The sequence below is a fragment of the Arvicola amphibius genome, chromosome 7 (assembly GCF_903992535.2).
Source record: "Arvicola amphibius chromosome 7, mArvAmp1.2, whole genome shotgun sequence".
Lineage (NCBI taxonomy): Eukaryota > Metazoa > Chordata > Mammalia > Rodentia > Cricetidae > Arvicola > Arvicola amphibius.
Window position 1 is genome coordinate 22347518 of NC_052053.1, and position 17345 is coordinate 22364862.

At 43.0% G+C, this 17345-nt stretch overlaps 1 protein-coding gene across 9 annotated transcripts in view; it reads left to right on the forward strand.

The window, feature by feature from the left end:
* Rbms1 (RNA binding motif single stranded interacting protein 1) overlaps positions 1-17345 on the forward strand; it is a 212816-nt gene that overhangs the window by 180524 nt on the left and 14947 nt on the right. For all 9 annotated transcript variants that reach the window (XM_038336649.1, XM_038336648.1, XM_038336651.1 and 6 more), the window contains exons 5-6: positions 11350-11507; positions 13593-13672. In XM_038336649.1, coding sequence (XP_038192577.1) covers positions 11350-11507; positions 13593-13672 — 238 coding nt within the window. The remainder of the gene's footprint in view (positions 1-11349; positions 11508-13592; positions 13673-17345) is intronic.

Here is a 17345-nt window from a genome sequence, read left to right on the forward strand (position 1 = left end):
TTCCTTAGATAATTAGAATTCCAGAAGGCTTAAAAATCTATAGTTTTCTGAAAATAGAGCTTAACAATTCTTTGCACAAAGAACTAATTCGTTTTAGACATACCCCAAAGAGAAAGTAATGGGTATATATGTCTCAAAGGCAGAATGAGAAGTATTTGGGGGAAAGGTGGGAGATTAGCAAAAAGAGAGAAGGAATGGACGAGTTAATGAGAACAAAATATCATAATATGTACGTATAGAAATGTCACAGTGAAGCCCATTCCTTTGTATGGTAACCAGAAGATGTATCTAATAAGGTAATTGGGGGATGGAACTGGAAGATGGCTGGTTGGTAAAGTGATTGTCATGCAAACATAAGGGCTTGAGTTCAGATCCCTGGCAGGCATGTAAGAGCCAGGCTCAGTGGACTACTTCAGGAATCTCTGTGCTGGACAGGGAATAGGAGGATGTGGCAGACTTGCTATCCTGCCAGTCTAGCTGAATTGGGGAACTGCAGGTTCAGTGAGAGACCCTGGCAAAAACTAAGGTGGAGAGCTATTGAGAAAGTCGTCTCATGCAAACCCCCGGCCTCCACACACAGGCGCACACAGTTAAAGATCCGAAAGGTAATTGTGCCTAGCGTACAGTAAATTTGAAGGTATATGAAACTAACTCACACCTGGGTTTATACAGATGGGAGGTTGGAGGTAAATATACGCCGTAGATGCTGTTTTACTCTCTAATAGACATGATTTTTGCATCCTGATTATTTATGTAATATGAACCTATCCTTCGGTAGTTTTATATGGACTTTATTCGAGACTTATTTCTGGTGAACTTTAAGCATTCTAGCTGAGGAATATTGTTGGAACGTTCCTCCAAGTGAGGAGTATGCCTAAGTGTTCAAGGGCTATAAAACGGAGACCATATGTTTCCTGCTTCATAAGCATTCTACCACAGTATGCCTGGGTTTTAATTACTGTAAGACATAATGCTTTTTCCCGGAATTGTGTTCTCTTCGCTAGTTTTCTTGGAAAGTTAAAAAGCTAGAATCCAGGAAGGCCATCCTTTAGAAATGTGAATGGCGTGGCTGACTAGGCTGTGACTTTCAGATCAGATTCACTGTCAAAGTCAGGATGCTGCTGGAGATGGCCAGCTGATAAACACACTCGTTGCCACACCTTATAACTGGGGTTCAGTCCCTGGAACCAGTATAGTAAAAAGGGAGAACTAACTTTTCCAACTTCTCCAGTATCAATAAGCATATTGTCACACACGTGAACAAACACATCCAAATGTATAAAACGTTTAAAGCCTTAGATGATGTGTTGCACTTGGGGAGATTAGTTTAGCATGAACAAAATCACCCACTCAGAGCCGTTACAATCCTAAAGCTGAGAGACTTCAGGTTGTTCTCCAGCTTGCTTTCAATGAGCCTTTTCTTTGTCTTCAAGTCCGGAGCTCACATATCCCACCTGGTACTTCCTGTGTAGCTGAGGATGACCTTGAACTTCTGATTCTTTACCTCCACCTCCTGACTACTGGGATTATGGATATGAGCGACCACATGTAGCTTTCAACTAAGCATATTTTGACTAAAAAATAAGTAAGAATCAGAGGCAACCCTTAAAGCATCCTGCATCTCTTAGGTGGTGTGTTCTATAACAGAAATTCTATTTCACATTAAGCACATCTCAGAGTCGCAGTAACTAAGCCAATATATATGTCCTGGTTTTTATAGAGCAAACTGTAAGCTTGAATGATACCCTTAAAACGTAGAACCTGTAGTACAGCTATGAAGATAATCATGGTTTTCTTTTCCTGCATCAGTTTCTGTGTCAGATATTTTCAAGCCTAAAATTTGACAGTTTGTTATTTCCAATCTTGTTTTCAAAAGAGCAGTAGTTTTCTATTACCGGGCTTTATGAGGTGTAGAGGGAAATAACTGCGTACGGTCCTTGGCTGCTTCTGAATAGTACCACACACGATCCCTCCCTGAGGAATGTTCACATGGCCAGGAAAGAAGGCTGACGCAGACTCAAGGACTATGAGGAAGATGTGTATCACCTGAGAAGACCTGAGAGATAAGTTAACTGCCCGCAGCCCTACAGCTGCCAGCATAGAAATACTTTGACTATAAGAATCGGCCCAGATAAAGATCTCAGGAATTCATAAAAAGGATTCCTTTCCTAAAGTAATCCTTCCCTATAATCCTCACAGCTTGGCACCGAGTTGGCCTTTGGGTGTTCTTCACCTCCAGAGTAGAAGTTAAGGCAAACAGAAACCATAAACTGGAAGCATCCCAGTTTTCAGATGATTGCCCGTGATGTGAGCCGTGTCCAGTGTTGGCGTTGAACAACTCTGAGACTGTCAGCACATTGTGAACACAGGGCGCCTGCTTTGCGTTCTGATTTGTAGCACATTTGCTCTGTCCATGTAATCGGTGTGTGACTGGACATGGGATAAGCAGGACTTACCCAGAAAACCACAGTTCTGTCCTTCACACTGTGCATCCTGAGCCACTGTGCGAAGCTCTGCCCTTCTCCGATAATATCCAAGAGAGGTCTAGTGGCTTCTGCAGCTAGTCCCTTCTCTTGAGTTTTCACACCTAAATACCGTAAAATATAGCATCCCTTTGAGTACGTCTACATCTATCCCTGTCTGTATTCATGTTGTCCAGCTTCATTCAGTGTGATGCTTAAAAGAGAGGCTGTTGCGGGGAGAGCGCCACTATGTTTCAGATACAGCATGTAGAATGTGGGGTCATGTGTAGCGGTCCCACAGACTGCCCAGAGCCCTACAAAATATGTGAGTCTTGGCTGTTGCTGGTTCCGAGGGGCTATCACAGACTGCTTTGCAATTATATGCTGGCAACAGTATTGACTGTTAGGTGATCTGGAAGCGCCATTCTGAAGGTTCCCATCCCAGCGATCATTTATTATATGCCCATGTAGAATGGCATGTGATGAATGGGCCTCGTTACATTGTAGCTAAATCTAATTACATTTTAGAAGATTGGTTGGGGTTGTGACTGGCATGTCGTGTATTATAATTTTTTCTTACTAAAATAATGCAAAATATTTTAACATTGGATTAACATTTTGAAGCTAAACACTTGAAGAAGAGATTATTAATGTACGATGTGCAGTGCCTATCATTTTAATCCACAGTCCTGTTTCACAGAAATTCTGAGTATCACGTAACAGTGGTGAAGTTTCCCTTCCTGTGAGTCAGGTCTGCTCCTGGCAGTGTGTTCTTATCCAGTCTCTCTCCGCTCCCTGGCTGTGTTTTCTAACCCTTCAGAGTTGGAGCACTAGCAGAGGACAGGAAGGTCTCTTGACCTAACAGTGATGTAATCTGACTAACTTTCTCTCACAGGCAGCAGACAGATGTTCTTTCTCATAAAGTGCCCTGGATGCTTTGCTGAGCTCTCCCCCCAACCTATCACCCATCCCCCAAGCTAACTGTCATCTTCCTCTGATGAACTCTCTCTCCCTGCCCTCCTAGGCAGCCTTCCTCGCGGAATCTAACTCACTCCAAGACTTCTCTGTGTGGTCCACTTCTTTTGGCTTTTTTAGAGGGGACTTACCACATAGCCCGGGGTGAAGTTTGAGACCATGATTCTTCCACCTCTGCCTCCTGAGTGCTGGGGTTATTCTCTGTATTACTAAGCCAGCTTCTAGTAAGTCCTAATTCTCATCTACCTTTGCCAACCATCAGTAAGAGAGTAATTACTTCCCAGCCACTCTGGTAGGCCCTTTCAATCCCCACTCTCCTTTTCTATTGTTCAGCTTTTGAGTCATACATCAACCCATTGTATCCTGTGAGCCGGCAGGATCCAGATCAAGCTTTCTGTCAGGTCTGCTCAGAGCCCTGTTGCTTGGCTGCTAATGAGAGGCTAAAAGACCACATGTGGAGGCCCAGAACATGGCTGCCTTTCTCTCCATGTAAATGTCAGTCTCAGCCTCTGTGTCTCTTCCAGACTGATAAGAGCTAGCCGATCAGCCACTCATCCTAATCCAGTCTTAGCCAGATTCTTGGTCTGGTTTCTCGCTGTGGATCCTGGGAACACCAACACCCATTGTCAAAACTCAATTAGAAAGAAATCTGTTTTATCAACCTGTTGAAAAAGGCAGTGGCCTTTTTAGGGTAACCCCTGCATACCATCCTAGAACCTGTAGTATTAAGCAAGATAGTATATTAGATAGGCGCTGTTTGTAAGAAATCCTCATAAGTATATTGTTTCAAAACAGGCTTGGGTATAGGTTGACTCTACAGGTCATATCAGGGATGTAGTCTGAATGCCAGCTTCCGGGAGAGTTAAGAACAAACCCCATTGAAGAACTTCACAGCTTTCATATGCAGGGGACATGATTCTCCGTCATCTGTGGGAAGGACCAGTGCGCAGGGTCAGGGTTGCTGGCTGTGTTGTCGTTCTACAGATAAATGTAGTTTTAAATGCCAGCAGATCTGTGTTCTCTACCATTGCATCGTGGGTTTGAGCATCTGGTCTTAACTTCATCCTCTTATGCTGATGAACTCAAGGATTATCTGATACACTTCTTGCGGGGGCAGAGTTTTTATGCAGGACGTTGTAAGTCTGGTTTGTGCGGTTGTGCTATAAGGGACCAATCGCTGTTTACTTTCTTACAGTGGGTGAATCTGGATGCTGCATTGTGTTAAAAACCCACATATTAAAGTCTTTCCCTCTTGTGTAATCTGAAGCAATACAGGGACACTCAGTTGAAGGAACGCAGAGTTTTAATGTCGCTTGACACACTGGGTGCCTGGGGTTTGGGATGAGCCCACAGATACTTAAAACTGAATTTCAGAACTGTAACCCGAGAACATTAGAATAGCTGTTTCTCATTCATGCTCTAAGCTCCACAGCCCCGCTCAGTACCTGCCATGTGGTAGGCATGAAGTGTTTGCTTATTTATTGATTAAAAGTACCAGCTAATTAAAAGAAAATCCTTTATTCCAAGGTTGGATAGATAGTGGGAATTCAGAAAAGGGATACTTGGAAATTATGTCCATGGAATTCCTGGACCCTGTTGAAACTTAACAAACAGAAATGGCTTTGGACCTTTTGGAAAGACAATGTATGTGAAATATAGCAGATATTTCAAATGTGTATCTTCTTCTCAAGTAAATATTCAGATGCTAAGCCATGTGTGGTGGCTAATGCCTACAGTCCCAGCATACGGGAAGTTGAGGCAGGAGAATTGCTGTGAGTTTGAAGCCAGCCTGAGCTACATAGCAAGTTCCTGTCTAGCCTAGGCTATTAAGATGTGAGACCCTACCTCCAGAAGGAAAAAAAAAACAGTCAGATCCTATTAAAAGAAAAACTGGTAATTAACTAAAGAGATGCAAGACTTGACTCTGAGGCTGTCGCCTGAGACAGAATGGCTCTAATAGGCCTTTGTCCCCTCCTAAGGCTGGCTGGAGGTTGGGGGGGGGGGTCAGCAGACCATCAGGGGTGGCAAGCTTGCACACTTTTCTTGACACATCAGCAGGCAAGTGAGCAGAAATCCAGTTCTCCTTCCTCAGAGGCCCGCCATGCTCTGAGTAGTTTGCAGGCACCCACCCGTCAGCGGCGAGCTGCTGGTGGGTGAACCTCTTTAGTACAAGAGAAAACAGACAAAAACAGATGTCTGCTCCTCCTGCCAAGTCCCTTTCTTGCATTTTAGGAACCATTCCACAAGCACAGGGAGGGTTCTGTTAATTTCTTTCAGATGATGACTGAGTGCTTTGCACCACATGGGACCTCCAAAGCCTGGCTTTTCTCCTCAAGTAAGCATTAGTGCCATTCAGCCCTCTCACAGCCAGGGTGGGACTTCTTTTTCCATGTGTACAAAAAGCTCCTGAATCCCATCTGTACCTGGGGACATAAAGGGGCCCATTGCACCCACTGTTCTTGGCTACCTTGATGACTTTTTTCAGACATGGCAGTTTATTATTCGGACATAATGAAACAGTTAGGGTTGTGACTGATTTTTAAAGAGACTAAATTAATCTTCATTCAAAACACCACCAATTACTATAAATACTTTATGTCCCATTTCCTGTGAATATATAAAGTAATGAGACTTCATGGGCATTTGGAGGATTTGATTGGGGTTGTGTGTGTGTGGCTGGTGCAACCAGCCTGGGGTTTCATCCCATTCTTTCGTGTTTTGAGTTTTAAATTAACTGCAACATTGTGGGTACTGTTTGCAGTACAGGTCGACCGCACAGAAAGAAAGAATATGTAATACTAGCTGTAGTAGTCATCCCAAATGAGGAAATTTAACTGACAAGGTTGTTGCTATGGGAAACAAATACCAGAAATCTCTGCAGTCCTGGGACTTGGCTCAGCAGATTAGTACCTGCCTAGTATTCAAAAGGTTCCTGAGTTCAGATGCCCAGGGTATTTTCTAAGTCTTAGGAAATATTCACATATATTTAGTTCATTGTATGTTACTTTTATCAGAGTGCTTGATTACCCCTGATACACACACACCTCCATTCAGGTTTTTAAACATTTTAATATTTGGGTGTTTTCCCCCCTATTGTTACACCTTGAAGTTAAATTAAAAGTCTACAAAGTATGTATAGCTTTCATTAATATTTATTTCAGAAGCAACTAAGACACATTAGAAAGTACTCAAGTCCCCTTTTTAAAAGACTTGAATGTGTAAAATAGTCTGTGAGCTTGCTTAAATGTGAAGTCTTTGAAATTTTTATAATCACAATTTCAAAAATCTCTAAAGTATTTGGGTGTGCATTTCTTATATAACACATTTAGGTTGTTACAGCATCTTTGTCTAAAATGTATTTTTTTTGTTTTGTTTTGTTTTTTGGTTTTAATGCTTTATTTAAAATATTTTAATGGAATCTTGCAGTTGGGGATTAAGGTTCAAGTAGTAACATTCATGATTCAAGTTATTAGACATGCTAATCCTCCCATTGTGGTATTTAATAAAATTACCTCAAACAAATCCTGTTTTGTTTAGAAGTAAAATCAAACAAAAAGACTAAATTTTATCTCTGGTACAGGTTCACTAGTTCTAACTTTTAAAATACAAGGATATTTTCTAATCTTAGAAGTGGATTGAAAATTTGAAAAGTAAATATAACCAACATTGTAAGTTTTATGTCCATTCCCAATCTTTTGCTCTTGTTGTTGTTGTTGTTGTTGTTGTTTTTCTAGACAGGGTTTCTCTGTAGCTTTGGAGCCTGTTCTGGAACTAGCTCTTGTAGACCAGGCTGTCCTCAAACTCACAGAGATCCGCCTGCCTCTCCCTCCTGAATGCTGGGGTTAAAGGCCTGTGCCACTACTGCCCAGCCTGTTCGCAATTTTTGTTAGTGTACAATCTAGAAAAGATGTAGTACATCCTGGACGATTCTGAAATGTCTATCACCTCAAATTCCTGAGTCACATTCTCAAAGGAAAATTATGTTTCTAAAATTCCCAAGGAAACCTTGTAAAAGGTTATCAATTATATTTAAAGATATTATAAATGTCCCAGACACATAGCCTGAAAGTGACAAGTGTTCTGAAGATGAATATGTACACCATGTTTTTAGTTATATTAAAATGGAGTCTCATCACCACAAAAAGCAAATGACTTAATAACTAAAATAGTGAACACATACTTACTGAAAGTATTTGTAAATGAATAGAAATGTGAAAATTCATTGAGATTTTAAATTAGAATGATGATATTCCTCCTATGAGGTAATTTTAAAAACCATTTTTAATCTAAACTGATACTGGTGCAGAAATACTATTGACCATAAAGATCCTTGAACTCATGAATGCATTCATAAACAATGTCTGTAGAACATAAGTATGTTTCCTCATTTGTCAGATTACAAGACAAATGCTTGCCTAAGTAAAGAGATTTGCCGCTTTTCAGTTCTTCAAAACCCACTGAACATTTTTTTTAATAAAAAACCTCAAAGTGCCACAGACATAACTTATTTTTTTTCTTCCAAACATCATTTCCAAGTGAATATTTTTAATTATGATATTTTTCATTTTTGAATTGTTTCATGATTTCTAGAAGAAAATAAAAGTCCTGATCTTTTCTGAAATTTTGCAAAATGTCTGTGATAATCAGTAGTATTTCATTCTAAGAACAACAAAGCAGAGGACCTTTAAGAAGAAGCTCAAGAGCCCAGTTGCTGGAGGGAATTTCAGTTCTGTATTTTTCATTTACTGATATCACTTTTTTCCTCTCTGTGTTCCTTTCTTCTTCCGTCTCCCCGCCCCTCTCTCCTACCCCCTTTTTTCTCTCCCTGTTTCTAAAACATATTTTTATGACCTTAAATTAGCCAATTCCTGCTTCATTCTGAACCTAAGCATGATTTAGGAATCATAATCGTGCCCCTCCCCTACTTAGGTGCCTCTGAAACCTTCTGGTTTTGCAGAGTGTGGCTGTCAGAAGACAGGCCCTCGTCCATCCTCTCCCAACACACCTGCTGGAAGGAGTCATCCTAAAACATGGCAGTTTGTCTCCCTAAGTATCACTCCTGTAATGGTATCCAGTTCTAGAACCTGTTTCTCTCCAAAGTCAAATCGTTGTAGAAGGCAAAGTTTAACTCTCACGTTGGATGTGGATAGATACTGAGATAAGAGTCTCACATAAACTAGTATTTGAAGCCCAGGCTGGCCTTCAACTTGTAGGAATTCTCCTGTCTCAGCCTCTACTAATGTTGGGTTCATAAGCACAAACTCTAAGATAAAGCACAGGGCTTCAAGGAAATTGTGTAGCTAGGACAAGGCTGTGTGGTCATTTTCTTCAATGTTAGCGCTCACAGAGTGGGAAAAATAATCTGGCACAGTAGCTGACAAAATAAGGCTGCCTCCTTAGGTCCCACCTCGCAGTCTGTCTGCCTGCCTCTTGACTAAGCTTGCTCTAGATGCCCCGTGTTCTCTCAACAGACTTATCCTTTCATCTTTAAAAGAGTCCCCATCCATCCCCCCATGATATCAAGCCTTTATCACACACGTTTTCTTTCCTCTCTATTGATCAGTAAGCTTCGAGAAGGTGCGGCTGAGGACATAGTTGCTTTGTAGTTAGAGTCTGGGATTCATGGGATACATCGGAAAAGCCCTTCTTCTGTGAAACCATTTTCAGGGAGCAGCGACCCTGCTTGCGTAGGTCTCCACAGGAGCGAAGCTTCAGAGACTTGGGAGGTTGGGCCCCAAATGAGCTGGCTCTTGGAGGAGCTGTGTGATTGACTGGGTGACCTTGGTGGGGGCAGCAAGTGAGGCGAAAATAAAGATAAGGCTTCCCCTCTTACCCCACCTCAGCACCTCAAGACAACTTTGTTGTCTTTCCTTGTGTTTTGAAACACTTCCTGTGCACTATTGCCCTATATCTGTTAAATAACTTGCCTCATTCTCAGCATCAAAGATAATGCTTTATCTGACTGACAATAGATGTTTTGTTCAGTATCAGATAACCAGTGGTATCACACTAAACCCTTCTAATCTCGGCTAAAATGCAAAAATAGGTGCTGCTTTGATTTGCCCATGGATGGCCCATGAAGGAGATTGTTCACTTGCTTGGTGTTGTGCGCTGTGAAATTCCTCATTTTTTTGTTGGACCCACCCATAACATACCCTAGAACCTGGATCCCGGGCTCATAGCCAGCGCTCTTTGCCTTTGGCCTGATTGTGTATTGCCTTCTTCCTCACCTGGGCTGGGAAGTTCTAAGGGCAGTATTGATTTCCGTACTTCTGTCTCTTTTAGCTTTAATTCTTGGGAATGTCAGGACAGCTGTCATTCTGTAGGAAACTAAATTGCTACAGTAGTTTATCCATCCACCTCTTTGGTTATGTATGAGGGGCCGGAAGTCAAGCCCAGGGTCCCATGCCAGACAAGAGCTTTAACAGTGAGCTGTTAAATCTAGATGATTTTAAATCTTAAAAAGACAGACAGGGCACAAAAGGTTAGTGTTTGTTATTACCTGAAAATTATATAAAAGGAGAGATTTCCTTTCAGGTTTATTTAATGCTGTTACATTAGAAAGACTTTGTACAAATGCAAACATATTCAATGCCTCGTACATATTTTTAGAACACTGTGTTCTTCAGAAATTGAGGAAGTCATAATAAGGATATTATTCTGTTGCCAAAGGCTAAGACATCAATTAATGGCTTTGCCAATGGCATTTCTGAAAGAAAACTCAGCTCATATGCATCAATATGTAAAGATAAAATTGGAGGACTGGGGATATAGTTCTTTGGTAGGACACTTGCCTAGAAAGCCCTGTGTTCATCTCCAAAACTAGAAACAGGGAATGTCAAAGGAAAATTTAAAGTGATGGTTATACCAACCTCAGTTGTATAGGTGAACTTTGACTTAGGCAGAAAATGTTATCGTTGTCAGATAGGCTTTCCCTACTGATTTGAATGGCGTACTCTTCATATGTGTGCATCGCACTCCCTGGGTACCACACAGTTCAGCCACGTGTCTTTGGTTCCAGTTCTTTGCATACTAACAACGGAAGGCAAATGATCCAATGCGAGTCTCTTCTCAAATTCAGTGTGCTTGTTAATTAGCTGCACATCTTGTTAAAAATGCAGCTCCTGGTTCTACTCGAGCAGTATGGGCCTGAGGTTCTACACTTGTAATCCGGTACCCAGCAGGGGCAGTCTGCTGGCCTGTGGATGCTAGAGGACCCTTTGTGGAACAAAGACTGACCCAACCTGCCCTCCTCATAGTGCCGTATCATTTGCCATGGCTTACAGTTTCTTGTTTAAGTTAGGAGCTATCCTTTTCCTTCTGGTGACTAGAATGGAGCCAAGTAATGCTGGGGCAGACATCTCTAATCCCAGCACTCAGGAAGCTGAGGCTAGGGGGTGTGATGTAGTGAGAACACGCGTGTATCAAAAAGAGAAGAAAGGAAGAAATAAAGTGGTATGGATTCTACCATGGGTACGTGGAGGAGAAGTCAAACCCAGCATGTACTGGATTCCATAGGGTTGGTCCAGAATCTTTCTCCACAGATCTCCAAGCTTAATTATTAGCAGCAGTGAGCTTGGCATGGACTTCTGAAAACAGCAGTGGTTGGTTAGTCTTGGAGTCACTGCATGCTGCTGACACATGTTTTGTGAGAACACCTTCCCCAACTCAATGCAGACCAGTGGTGCCACTTCCACATCTGCTGCACATGACACCGGGGACCACGTTTGGCGTGTGCAGGCTATACAAGAGTCAGACATGATTTTCAAGTGTCCGAGGTGGCTTCCGTGTTCTGGACACGCCACGGTCTCACTGTGTAATGCTTAAAGGACTCTCAGATCTGAATGAAAACGTGCAAGCATGGTGTCGCCCTCTGCCGGAAAGTGACGGCTGACTTTCTGTTCTGCCTCAGCAACAGGAACAAGATCCTACCAACCTGTACATTTCTAACCTGCCGCTGTCCATGGACGAGCAAGAACTTGAAAACATGCTCAAGCCCTTCGGACAAGTGATTTCTACAAGGGTCCTGCGTGATTCCAGTGGTACCAGCCGTGGTGTTGGTTTTGCCAGGTAAGCGTGCTGATGTCTCCTTAGGAACAGTTGTGACTCTGCTAAGTCATTCTGGAAAGTGAAAAATGACCAGAGATAGAACGCTTGAGCCAGGGTTGGGGAGCCAGTTGTACTGAGGACTTGAGTTGCTTGTGACTTTACAACATGAGATTTTCCAAGCCTTGGGAAGTTGGGGGCTCCCCAAACCGAGCACTCTGAAGTACTCGATGGCTCGTGGCTGGAACTGTCACAAGAACAGTGGCCCTGGACACATGGTCCTGACGGCTCGACTCCTTACTTCAAGGTGCTTGTAGCCATCCACAGACGAACAACCTCCTGAGGCTCATAGATAAATCCGTGTCTTTTTCTCAGACAGAAATCTGATTTATAATAAAGCAGGTTTAAATAAGGTTTTTTTTTTTAAGCGAACTGTTTCAAACATTCAGAAAAGAAAAGGGGAGTATAAGACCTAACCATCTCATCAACTCAGAAGCTACTAACGGTTTATAATTCTTCAGGTTTGTTTCTCTAATGACTGTTCTAGGTGTGGACACCTAGACACCCCTACCCTGCTATAAAATCTTTGTCTCCCTCTTCCTAGAAAGGACCCTTTAATGGCTAAAATGGTTTCTAGAGAATTAAACAAATAGAGCTTTGATTCATGGCAGATTTATAATCTTAAAGTCCCTACACAAAGGCTGATTTTATAGAGAATTATTTAATAATTTATTAGCAGTGATCAATGACAGATAACATCAGCATTAAATTGTGGACTGATTTTGGAGGGGAATGCTGACATAATTAACAATAAAAACAACGTTCACATCGTACCACAAACTCAGGATGTCAACAAAACATTTATTTGTTAAAGCATTTATTTCTAAGGGACCTTATTGTTGTCACCTCGCCACTAAGTCACAAAGGCCAGGGCTGCAACTTGGTTCTGTTGGCTTTTAGTCACTTGCTCCATTGGGCAACAGTCTGGAATAAAACCCAGACAGCCTTTCAGTGGTGTCAGTAGTGCATACTGATTACGTCATTGATGAAAAGGCTACAGGCAAGACATTTGGTGCTCTGGCCTCATGTCATTCCTCCATGGTGCCCTTCTGAATGCAGATCACCCTACAGAGTGACATCACCTCTTCAGAGTGACATCACCTCTTCAGAGTGACATCACCTCTTCAGAGTGATGTCACCCTGCCAGAGTGAGACCACCCCTTCAGATTGACATCACCCCTTGAGAGTGACGTCATCCCTACAGAGTGATGTCACCCCTACAGAGTGACATCATCCCTCCAGCGTCCGGTAGAATTCTGCTGGTTTTTAAGATCCATCACTGCTAATTAAAACTGAGGTGTGACTGAGTGAACCTGAGTATAACACGTTTTGAGAAGGTGATTGGATATTTCCACCTAAGAGAGAAAGGTGAAGGATATTTCCAAGTCAGAGTCATTAAGTCCCCAGAAGTACTTCTCAGCTGTATTTAGTCACCTGTAGATGTAAAATAAACTGTAAAATTAGGCTCCATCCTTTAATTCCCACTCCAAAGTCAAGATGATAAACTACATAATTAAGTTCACTAATATAAGTTCACTAATATAATTTTAAACTCGGAGTGAGTGAAAGTTAGAAGCACATAAGGTACAGCCTCTGATTGACACGAGCCATTAGCGTGAGAGTTCATAAAAAGAAAAACCATCTTTAAAACAAAAAATCTGAACTGTTGTTTTTAGCACAAAGTCATGACTAATAAAATTATGAATTACTTTACATTATGAATTATTATAAGTTAAATTTTAAATTTCCAACCATCAGAAACTCATAATTTCATATGACTGTTTTGAGACACTCTTCATAGAATTTACTGTTTTTCATGATTCAGAATATTCTGTCTTTTGTAATTATAATAACTCTGGGATCAGTTATTTTGCTGTAGAAATGCCAGCGCAGCAGCTAATGAGAAAGGAAGCCCTCTTTTTTGTTAGCACACCCATGGTTTTTTGCTAGGTTCCCTTTGTTTCCTAAACCTGCAGCAGGAGTTAGACCAGGTCTCTTAGTGCTCTGCATGTACAGCTTATTTATGTATGTCTTATTTTATATGACTAGGATGGAATCAACAGAAAAATGCGAAGCCGTAATTGGTCATTTTAATGGAAAATTCATTAAGACCCCGCCAGGAGTTTCTGGTATGTTGTTTGCCTAAAGTTTTATCGATCATCTTGTATATAGCATGTATGTAACTTCAGCACACAGAGACTCTTCAGACCCCCAAATTCCCCTCTCCTCTGTGACGCTTACCTGTTTGTATTGGCAAATATGATTTACATGTGCACCAGCCAGGAATCGCTGGAGGGTCAGCTGCAGGTACAGAGCTGACTCCCCAAGTATGGTAGAATTGGCTCCTTTGACCTGCGATCATATTTTAACCCACCTCACCACCATCCTCATGAGCCTTCCCAGGCATGGGCACATCCCCTAAGAGCTGTTTCTCCGTGCTTTCACGGCCATCACCACTGAAGAAAAGACCAAAGATTCCCAGAATGACACTAAAGATCGTAGTGACTTTCTCCTCAATGCTGTCCCTCCATTCCTACCTTCTGGCCTGTGTCCCCAGTAGTGACTCACAAGTAGAACCCCTTCTACATGGCACTCTGTCGTGTCTCCCCGTGTTCTCTCCCGTGGCTCCTATACCTTGATCTCTTCGCTTCCCACTAAAATGGAGGTCCTCCCCTCCAAGGCTGACTTCTCCCTGTGGGGGCCTGCTCTGAGTCAGCTGTGTTGCATTCTGCCTGGGGACCCCAAAGGATTCATATCGCCATGAGAACACTGATTGAGTTTACATGTGTCAGGTCCCACTATACTGGACGCTCCTAGAAGCTGTTTTCTCATCTCTTTTTGTTCATGCCTTGCAGTGATTGAGCTGCACCAAGCAACAGCCAGTGTGTGTTAGTTTTGAATGAATTTCATTACGTCATAGCACCGAGTAGCACGTGGGAAAGACCAAAGTACCTTCCAGTTTGCAGTCGGTCCCCAGCATGCTCCCTGCCAGCATGCAGTGCCTCAGAATTCAGAAACCCCTTTGCCTTGCTTTGAAAGAGACACTGGAGCTGTTAGAACAGGAGAGAAGCACCTGCTGCTTTGTCATAGCCTAGTCATAGCCTACCCTGCTGTACGCTCAGGCTTGCTCCTGGCTCTGGATAACAAGTCTGTCCTTTTGGCATCATTGCCTGCTTCTGCGTACCCACACCTTGCCCATCTACTCCTGCTTGTGTGGAAGCCTGCATTAGGGTCCCTTCAAGGTGTTCCTTCAGTTCCCTGCCCACTAGTCTCACTAGGTCAGCTGCATCAGGAGGAATCAACCCAGAAGCTCCTTGAACTTAACCCCGAACCAGGGTAACTGTAATAAACAACCATGCAGGAACCCAGAAGAGGAGGAAACTGTGCCATTTGGCCAAAGGCATCTTTGTCCCCAGAGTGTGTCTGGCTCATTTCATATGCCAAAAAAAAAAAAAAAACTTTAATCCAGAAGTAGATCATGTGAATCGAACCTGAGTAACCTAGAATGTTGCTCAGACCCCATCTCTGAATGGCAATAGCTTACATGTAGTACCTTGGTTTGTCACATAGAACGCAGCCAGAATGCACTGAGGTCCCTTGAAGTTTGTTTCATTCCATCCAGGATTCTCTGGAGCGAGCCTTAGGCTGTACAGGGGTAACTGGTGTTGGGTATTTATCCTTCAGAGCTCCCAGGTTCCATCTTTAACTGGATGACTGATGGGGATGAGTAGACTGTCCCTTTAATATTCAGTGTCCAGTTCCATTTCATTTCATGGAGGACCTAATTTGTATGTCTGTGCAGTACCACAGGCCACACCTGATCTTGTAATATTAAAATCCCGACAGCACATCACTTCCGAAGCCACACTTGGAGGTGAACTGCCCATAGGCACCCGTTCGGAACATAAAATCTAGGTCCTGGAAGGACAGTTGTCTGAGGAACTCAGCCTAGTGGAGGAGCTTCCTTTTGTTCTTTGTTCTCTGAGTTAGGTTTCTTTTTCCATCAGCACCACTTGGATGCAAGGAGAGAAAGGAGAATGTTTTCGCCTCAGAGTAGTAGAAGCCTGCCCCGTGAGTTTAGCGCAGTGCCAGCTTGCGTGCCCTCTGCATGCTCAGGATCCCACGCCACTCACCCAAGCTCTCGTCCCCTCCTGGGACTGATCTGTACCTACTTGTGGCTTTTTTCTTAGTTCATTCTTCATGGAGCAGCCAGGGGGACTGAAAAGGGAAATGCATCCAGGGCCAATTGATTCAGCCTCAGATAAAAAACCTTCCAGTTCCCACCCGAGAGAGACTTTGCAGAGAGTCACAGATTGGGCGAGCAGTTTCCTTTGTTCTCTAAAGGGCTTGGTGGTTATCATTAGACTGTTTCCTTTGAAGTGGGTTCACAGACTGCAGGTCACACCCATTCAAGGAAAACCCGGTGATTTCCAGACCACATAGAGATGATCCTAGGAGCCTGGGCAACACTGCAGCTGATAGAGAATAGTTTCTTCCAAGTTGTACCGAGGGACAAATGAGTTCAAGAGACAGATGAGTCCCGTCATATTGCAAGCATGGCTGCAGGGAACATCGTGTTGCAACCGAGCCATCCTCTGTGTTCCTAGCCGTGCTTAATGCTACTTCATTTCCAAATGTGCTGATCTGGGTTCAGGACTAGGTTGCAAGTCGGTTGTGAGCAGGAGCACTTTTCTTATTTCTGTGCCCTGCCCTGTACCTGCTGGAGTCATTGAGTGGTTTCTCGGAGCATTTGTCTGCAGCACTCATTCCAATACCCAGAGCTGCTTGGAGGCGCTTGACATATAAATGAGGTTGAACTGCGTCCAGGCTGAGTTTGGGATTTGGAAGCACACTCTCGCGGTGAACTCAGCCTTTCCCCAAAACAAGTCCCCAGCACACGTTGGAACCCATAAGGAATCTGAATAGTGTTCAGCTTCTCTGGACTTGTTCCTTTTGTACACACACTGAGAAGAGCTTTGAAAGCTAGCCAGCATCTCAGGGGCAGCTCTCTCCTCATCTGGGGAGTGCTTGAGATTATCCATCCAACCGGGTAGAAAATAAAATGTCGGAGGTGGGTAGGTTATGCTAAATGAGACTTCTTGGCTGTTTAAATACTGCAGGCTCATTGCTAGGTAGACATAACATCTCATAAATAGTCAGAAGGTGGCTTGTTTGATGACGCATTGTTTAGCTGGCGTAAGCAGAATTAGTACTTGGATTCTTGCACGGTTGGCAGTTTGCCTGCTGACGCTGGAGCCAAGTTCAGAAAAGAAATGCACTGTGGCTAGAATCACATCCTGCCGCAGCTTCCATCCTGCCACGCTGAATCCTCAGAGGGGATCTGCTGGTCTTGAGTCATTGGCGGAGCCAGTTAGAACCCAGCTCACATCCTCTCCAGTAAAAGGAAAACTAAAGAGGTAGGAAAGCCCCTGAAGATAAGCTCTAAGTGAATAATGACGTCATCTTAGCTGTAACACATGCAGACTAGCTTCTAGAAGGCTAAATGGAGGAGGTCAAACTGGGCATGGTGGTACATGCGCTTGAGGCAGAAGCAAGTGGATCTCTTTGAGTTTAAGACCACTATAGCATACATAGCAAGTTTCAAGCCATCCAAGGCTACATAGTGAGACCCTGTCTCAAAAAAAAAAAAGTCCATGTTTGAATACTCAGTTCTGTGTTGCCCATCATTCTGCCAATCTGTTTTTATATTGACATTGGGAAACCCTAGCTGGGGCCATGACATATAATATGTTCTTAGCTTTGTAAAAAATCTGAGGTACCACATTATAACTTTAATGTGAA